Raw genomic sequence first — 8,610 nt, forward strand, 5'->3', positions numbered from 1 at the left:
CATGTACACTTGACAATTGTGATTAAATGACACATAGAATTTCATGGCCTTGCATATATGATACATAAGCAAATTTTTCTATATTTATATAATAGAATGATGATAATATTATATATTATGTTCTATAATTAATTGAATAATAATATTGGTAACTTTAGTATGTACTATAAAAATCAAACTGCTTTTGGAATAGATAACATGATAGTTCAACAAATGAAGTTTTTATATTATTTTTATAGGTGGTTATTAGATATCAATTAAATAAAGAGATATAATGTTGGCAATTCCAACAAGTGTATTACAAATTTATGTTTGATGATTTTGAGTCATATATCAAATCCAATCACCTGCCAAAGTTCCTATCCCTTTGTTGAAAGGAGCGCAAAGCGTCAAGGAAGTGAGCTTCAGTAAACTCAGGTGCTTGAATTGGGAGGAAATAATACTCAGCTAGGGCCAGTGGCCATATCAAGTAGTTGCTAAGACGGAGTTCACCACCAGTTCGGATGAGCAGTTCAGGCGTAGGGGTGCCAGCAGTCGAAAGCTCGAGATCGAACGAGGCAGCGTCGATGTCATTGGGCTCAATCAACCCAGCCTTGGCCTTCTCACAAAACCTCCTAGTGGCTTGCAGTATGTCTCTTGTTCCTGCATAGCAGACTGCTAGCCTCCAGTCCAGCAGCTGCGCGTTTGGTTCCCTACTTGTTGCTTCTTCTACATGTTTGACCACATTTTGTAAGGATTTTGGGAGTTCTTTCCTTTCTCCGATCAATGACACACGTATTTTTTTCCTGTACACAACATCAAAGATTTAATGATTATTGTAGGTAGCCACACAAAAACCTTGATACATAAACTAACGCACATCATATATAGTATATAGTATTTGTTTATGTATTTGTTTTTGTTTTAGTTTGGATTGTATTAGCATTAGGCTGTACTTTCTCTTTTAATTAATGTACGATTTCCCGATGTCAAAAAAAAAATATATATATATATATAATATATAGTACGCATAATTTGCAACTTGACATGTAACACAAAGGTTGTGGATCTTCTGGTAGAGTAGAACCTCACCTTATATAATTCTCCAAGTTATCCTCTAGAATTCTCTCAAGCTGCCCAAATATTAGATCGTTTGCTTCCTGCAATAAAATTGAAATAGAATTTAAGTTCCCTGAAGATTATGCAAAATACGTGGTGTAAATATTGCACTCAAAATCTTGTGCTAGCTTCTCACTTCGTTTAATATTGGTGCAATATGTCACAACTATAATTAAGTGCAAAAACTTTTTCTATAATATGCAGTGTCTTCTCAAAAAATTGATGAGACTTATTTTTATTATGAGATTGAAATATTCCTAGAAAATTTTTAAAAAAAAAACAAAAACATACTACCTCTATTTATTTCTAAACATAGTTTGACTGTTACATTTGGAAACGTAGAACATTTGATCATTAATATCTTTAATCATTAAAAAGTATAAATTACATAAGTTGTTTGGAAAACATGCAGATGTTGAGATAAAATTAACAAGATCCACATAACTATAATTTCTCTTTATGTACGTATGAATCACAAACATGATAGAAAAAGTTAAATAATGTTTGTGCACAAAATGTATAGATTAAAAAGATACGAAAGGAGTACTATCAATTTAATTTATTTTTTTAAATATACTATTCATGATGAGGAAATAGAGAGACTTTGGTGCTATAAAAGAAAATATGTCTAAGTTATTAAGTTGGTCAATATAGATAAAAATTAGTTCAAATTAGATACTTTCAGATAATCCCTATTTTAAATAATTCCCTTGTGGCTTGTATCAGATTTGATCACATAAGTTTAGGTTTCAATAAAAAAAAAAATTCACATTAGATCAGAAAATAAAATAGATCTAATTAGATTTGAAAAATTAATTTAGGTTTAGATGATACTACAACAAAAAGGTTCAAATCAAATCATACCAGAAAAGACAACTTTGAATTAATTCAATGAGAAAAAATAAATACAAGCAAACTTGAAATTACATAGAATCAGATAAGATCAGAAAAGACAACTCTATAAGGGTCTGTTTGGTAGGGCGTAACACGTTTTCTTGAAAATTGTTTTCCTTTATTTTAAAATTTACATTGTTCAGTTTGCAAAGGAGTGTCAAATCATTTTCCCTTGGAGTAAAATTACTCTCCCAATGATGGAAAACCGTTTTCCTTTCCCAATGAAAGGGAAGTTGTTTTCCTTCCTTTTCCTTTATCTCTCTTGTACACTCCTCTCACTACCTCCTTACTTTTCCTTTCATGTCATCATTTTTCTTACTATGAAACCAAACAACGGAAAACTAATTTTGAAATTGAATTTTTCATTGTAAATTTTTGGATTTTTTGTCCCATACTACCTTTAACTTTCATGTTTTTGCGAGAAACTACCTTATAAAAAAAATTGTTGTCCCAAACTACCTTACTTTTACCATTTTGTTATTGACAGCTACCTAGACCTGGCAATCGGACCAATCGGATCGGATTCGGACCGGACCAATTCAGATCGGACCGATTTCGGATTAAGTTACATTCGGACTGGGATCGGACCGGATCGGACCGTTTCGGATTGGGTCATCGTTCGAACTATTATTTCGGATCGGAATCAGACCGGACCAATTCAGATCGGACCGTTTTCGGATCAAGTCACATTCAGACCGGGATCGGGCCGGATCGGATCGTTTCAGATTGGGTCATCGTTCCAACTATTATTTAGGATCGGAATCGGACTATGGTGGAATGAATGGAATACTTATGCCAATGATATTTTTTTTATATAAAAAAACGGGTAAGTTTCGGGTATTTCGGATCAAAGCCTGATCGAAACCGATAATTTCGGATCGGTTTACCTTTAGGTCGGATCAGTTTTAGATCGGGTCGGATCGGTTTCGGATCGGGTAAGATTATATCGGATCATTCGGATTTCGGATGAGTTCGGATCAAGATTATTTCGGATCGGGATTCGGACCGGATCGGGACCGTTTCAGATTCGGATCAAGGTTTGGACCATCTCGGACCACGGATCGGATATTTCGGATCGGGTTTTCGGATCAGGACCAACTTTGCCAGGTCTACAGCTACCTTATGCCGGTTTTCACGTTGACTTTAGTTTTTCCGATTTTTTAATGTCACATCATATCACTTGACCTCTTCAAACCCTTTTTAATTTTCCCCAACCTAATTTTCCCATTTTCATGTGTGCGCTCTCTCTTTCTCGCTCATATCTATGTGACACTTTGTACTACCAATCCACCATCAAATTCCTCTTATATTTTAACTAAAATTGAAACAATCACCCTCCTCAATTTCCACAAGGGTAATTTGTTTTTCCCACAATTTTGAACTGAAAAAACAAAGGTCAACGTCGAAAACCGACATAAGGTAGTTGTCAACAACAAAATTGTAAAATAAGGTAGTTTAGGGCAAAAAAATTTTTATAAGGTAGTTTCTCGCAAAAACTTGAAAGTTAAAGGTAGTTTGTGACAAGAAATCCTAAATTGTTTTCCAAAAAAAATATTTTTACGCCCAACCGAACGATGGAGCCTTAGTCTAGGCCTATCTGAAAAAAGTTATTTAGCATATGATGATCATGATTATTTTATATTTTTTCTAATACCTTAATAATAAATTAGATTGTATATTAACACTAATCTAATATTGCATCAAACTTTGGCTAATTATACAAAACTAATTAAATATACTGTCTACAATTATTTCAAATCACACCTCAAGTTTCCATCCGACTGTATGGGTTTTCACAATCGAACTAAGAGTAGATTGTGATATGTTTGACAACAACAAATTCAGATCAAACTAGAGGTAATAAGATTCGATTATTAAAAAATTCCAAACAAGATTAGAGAAAATGAGTTCATGTAAAATATAGAATACGTTAAGATCAAATTAGATTAAAATAAAAGTCTCGATCAAATTTCCTACATCAGTAAAAATAAGGTGAACAACGATTCAACCATGTGCAATATCCCTTAATGATTTTCAATAAAAATAAATTTGAAATTTGTAAAAATAAATTTAATTCAATAAAAATAAATTCAATTCATTAAAAATAAGACTTAGAAGAAAAACAAATAGAGAATCATTAAAAACAAGTTTAACTTAATAACAAAAAGCTCAACCAAGCTTGCTTGGTGGAGGTGGTGGCCGGGAAATTCATCTTATGACTTGGAGGTCACCAGTTCAAACCCTACTACCTACTTATGCTTGGGAGTAGGGATTCCCTTATATTCCCTACTTTCAGGCGTTGACCTGTATAGCTGAGTTGGCTGACCTGAGTAAGGTGCTAGTCTAGTAGGGTTTTTTTTTTCTTACCAACGGGTTCCCAGTAGGGAAAAAAAAAAACAAAAAGCTCAGTTCACATAAAAAATAAATTTAGATTAGTAAAAATCAGGTAAATGGCACGAGAGGAGAGAGAAGTACGTACTTTGCCTCGTTGCAAGTTGTCGTATGAATATATGAAGGTAGTGGCAGCACTAACTCCCCATTTGAGGCAAAGGTCAGCAAAAAGGTGATTAATATGAAAGAAGGGCATATAATCAAGAGGTTTTCCCTGCTCCTTAAGCCACCTCCTGTTTCCATCTAATATTATTGCAATATGTTTTGGAATCAAATCTTTTCGTAGACCCTCCTTTGAGAACTCCTCATCAGTACTTTTGCGCAACATAGACGTCGACAACGACGACGCCCTCTCGCAGCCAGTACTGCTAGTGCTAGAGTGGCTGTCTTCGTTGCCGACTCCAGTACTTAGTGTCGAAATGCTGCTCGACATTTTGATCAGGTTAGGATTATTGTATCGGAGAACAGCTGAACTTTTGGGGTGTGCTTTGGTAATAGATGAAAAGGGAAAGGAAAAATTAGGACGACCCACCAAACTCATCATTTTAATCGTTGTGTTTTGCTGTGTTGATGGGGAAAGTAGTTGATTTGTGGTTTGTTGCCTAGGAGAGTAGGAGCGTTGCTATTACTTGCTTCTAAGTGAAAGAGTAGGGTATGCCATATAGTTGTATTTATAGGGAACTACATACCTAATCTATTTTTTTTTAATATTGGAAAAAATAATTGGTCCGAAGACCAACCCATGTAAGCTACTAATCTTCGAGATAAGGATTCGAATCTTGAATAATACCCTGGAATTTGAGGTGGTACTCCATTGAGTTACTACCTCTTCCTCTGGAAAACTACGTACCTATTTTTGCAATATCTTTTGTCCCACTATTTGTGTACTATGCGTTGAAGTTATCTATCTATACATATATATTAAAAGGCGTGCGAAAACAAGAAACTATGCCACGTGGTGCTCTTCCTAGGGAGTTTTAGTTCATGTAATCCATGTGCAATAAAAAATTAAGAAATTGCAAAGTATAGTTTTTGATCCCGAGACCTCAAGTACATATTCTAAAGTTTTAACCACTAGGCTAACTGGCTAAGTTGTATTTAGTGTTACTAGAATTTTTTGCACACGATGCGTGCTTAAATTTTTTTCAAAATTCGATTTTCTTCGGCATAAGAGTCAAAATTTGAACATTAGACATACCAAGTATAATTGTTTTTAGTTGCAAAATTTGATTGGTTTAGTTTCTGTCACTTAAGTCTCTCACCATTCGTTTTTTTTTTTTTTTTTTTTTTTACTTTTGAAAGTTAAATTCTATGAACAAAATAGAAATTTTAATGAATTTATTTATGATTTCTAATATTATAATATTTTAGTTGATTTTTGAATTAAGTACAGTACTTCATAAATTTATAAAGAAAGTGGACACTATGATCAAGTCAATTTTTTCATAGGTTGTAGTTTGTAAGTGATTTTTTAAGTTTTTGTAAAGTTTCCTCATTTTAGTGATTTGCATAACGTAAATTATGCAATTTTATGATTTTAGTTGACTTGTGAGTGATTGTTATAATTATATTTTTTGTATTTTTGTTTGAAGCCCCCTTTGATTTGTAAGTGAATTTGTAATTTAAAAAGGGAAGGGGGCAAAATAGGAATTTTAAAAGAGGACACCATTGCTCCCCCTTCCCTTATATAATAGAGATTATCATAAAGTATTATATTAATAAATGAATTATTTTCTTACTAGGGACATAGCCCGAGCCTATTAACTAGTTGAAAAGCTAAAAGGTGGGCACTTGGCAGTGATATATGATATCATGGCCCCTCTTGTTTTGATTTGGTTGTTTCACTTTGATTTATTCATTCTTATTAATACTCTACTTACATTATTCACAAACTTTAATTTAACTTTAAAATATGAATTAAATATAGGTTGAAATACAATAAGCTCTTTCATATAAGTCCATAATCCAATCCATTTGTTTTTGGAAATTAATCTGCTCCGATTGGATTTGAGTGAACTTTGGAGTTTGAACAATTGAATTACATTCTTTATATTTTGAACTATTACATACTCTATTTTTCGACATCTTGAATATATATTTTTGACTATTAATTTCTTTTATGGTTACACTTTCACTTTTTATAATTTTAACAATATTGTATTATTATTTTACTCCCGAAATAACCATACATATTGTTTGAACTTCGTAATTACAAAGTATTACGTTGTCACGATATATCGCTAACTTTTTATGATTGAAGATTATAATTAATTTCGTGATTTGATTGTGTCAATCTATTTTGTCAAGTTATTAATGGTGATTGCATATTCCGTTTTTGACTTACTTATATGACAAGTTGCATTGATTGTCATTTTGTGATTTTTTTTTTATAAAAGAAAACATTGTTTTAAATTATTAGAGGATGTTAAAGTCATTTTAAATAGGGACATCACATCTCCTCCATTGACTTATATAATAGAGATCTTATATAGAATTTTTTATGCTCTTAACTTAAACCTTATAGAAATCCTACTTTAAAACCATACATATATAGAAATGAATCGCAGAAGATTATCCCATGTAATAAGAAATCCAAAAAGATTGTGCATATAAATGGAAAAATATCAAATACAGGATATGCCTAAAACTTTAGGGGAAATAATCTCAAGGTGATTCACTTCTACTTTTGCATAAAATATAACAATATATTACAATATAATTTCTTTTCTTATATATTATTAGCAGTTTTTTTTTTGCTAAAAAGTAGTTCCTTAATCATGATCCTTTGTTGTGAGATTGTACCTTATACTTCATCATTTTCTAAATAAGGTTATTTTCATTTTTCACGGAACCAAATGCGTTTTTGTTATCCTTAAATTGTGCACAAGTAAAAATTATAAAAAGTTGATTTTTTGAAAGTATACATTAAAACGAATCTAATGTGATCCTACTTGACTATGTTTTCTTTATATAGTAGCTAGAAAACAAAGTCAAAGTTAGTTGATAATTAGTATCAATTTACTCGACATAATACTAAGGGCATGTTCTCCCCAGCTTATTTTCAGTTCAGTTCAGTTCAATTCAGTTTAGTTCAGTTCAATTCAGTTCAGTTCAGATCAGTTCAGTTCAGTTCAGTTCAGTTCAGTTCAGCTCTTGACAATACTTTTACTCTCACATATCACTATTCATTTCAGTTCAGTTCAATTCAATTCAGTTCAGTTCAATTCAGTTCAGATCAGTTCAGTTCAGTTCAGTTCAGTTCAGTCCAGCTGTTTTATGCTGAAGAGAACATGCCCTAATTTAAGAATTGATGAAGTATATTAGATTTAATATGAAAGTATCTTAAATATTTTGTTTTAATATAAGATACGAACAATCCTTTGGGTTGCTCTCGCACAAGACCTCCAACCAAAGGCCTATACAAGCCAACCCCCCCCCCCCCCAATCAACCCCCTTGCCCCCTTAAATCTCAAGCAAATACTTCGGGTAGGTATCGAACCTCTAGACTTTATTAGAGAATTGAGATGGGAAAACTCACCACTTGAGTTAACACGAATTCCTAAAAAGTATCTTAAATATGGTGCTTTGTTTTTGAGATAGTATTTTAATATCTTATTCATTTTTGTAAAGCATATTGAATACAATGAATCTTTTTGTGAGCCGGTACCTTAATTCATTTTTATGTCAATTAGTACCCTAAAATATCAATTAAATGAAAAAATTGTCACAAAAAACATTTTTTTGACATATTGTTTGTTCTAAGAAGTTTAATAGAACCATGATTTCGATGTTAATATCAATTGAGTAAAGGCTGCATTGTTAGCAACCATAGTTCAAAGGCCAAATCTTTACTTCCGAAACCATTCTTGCTTCTCAAGGAAAAGAGTTATGAGTCTTTAAGAAGTAGCGCATTTATCATACACCCAGTGTATTATGTGCATGGTACACTCAAAACTCTTTTTTTTTTCTTATTTGGAGGTTCCAAATGAGCGTAGTGAAAGCTACAAACGAGATATTCAAAGCATTCCTTTGGAGTGGGAATTATTTTAGTCAAAAATCTGGTGATGTGGCTTGGGAGAGATTATGTTACTCTAAATCATATGGTGGATTGGATTTCAAAAATGTAGAAGTTTGGAATGTGGCATTCATTGGTAAATATATGTATGGGCTGTGTCTACTGTCTACTAAGCAAGATAGTGGTTCTGTTTTGGACAATAGAGTTTAGAG

At 32.5% G+C, this 8,610-nt stretch overlaps 1 protein-coding gene across 1 annotated transcript; it reads right to left on the reverse strand.

The window, feature by feature from the left end:
• Positions 1-205: 205 nt before the first annotated feature.
• On the reverse strand, positions 206-4,816 carry LOC104908103 (dehydrodolichyl diphosphate synthase CPT5, chloroplastic). The gene is made up of 3 exons (XM_057394796.1): positions 4,472-4,816; positions 1,072-1,178; positions 206-785 (listed from the first exon to the last, which is right to left on the reverse strand). Exons 1-3 carry the CDS (start codon positions 4,814-4,816, stop codon positions 344-346), a joined length of 894 nt encoding a protein of 297 aa, XP_057250779.1. The 3' UTR covers positions 206-343.
• Positions 4,817-8,610: the final 3,794 nt, after the last annotated feature.

The sequence above is a fragment of the Beta vulgaris genome, chromosome 5 (genome assembly GCF_026745355.1).
Source record: "Beta vulgaris subsp. vulgaris cultivar EL10 chromosome 5, EL10.2, whole genome shotgun sequence".
In the NCBI taxonomy this organism is placed as follows: domain Eukaryota; kingdom Viridiplantae; phylum Streptophyta; class Magnoliopsida; order Caryophyllales; family Amaranthaceae; genus Beta; species Beta vulgaris.

Coding starts and splice junctions, on each gene's coding strand:
- LOC104908103 (XM_057394796.1), bottom strand. CDS start 4,816: ATGTCGAGCAGCATTTCGACACTAAGTACTGGAGTCGGCAACGAAGAC. Junction 1,179..4,471: donor ACAACTTGCAACGAGGCAAA/GTACGTACTTCT, acceptor TATTTTGCATAA/TCTTCAGGGAACTTAAATTC. Junction 786..1,071: donor AACTTGGAGAATTATATAAG/GTGAGGTTCTAC, acceptor TGTTGTGTACAG/GAAAAAAATACGTGTGTCAT.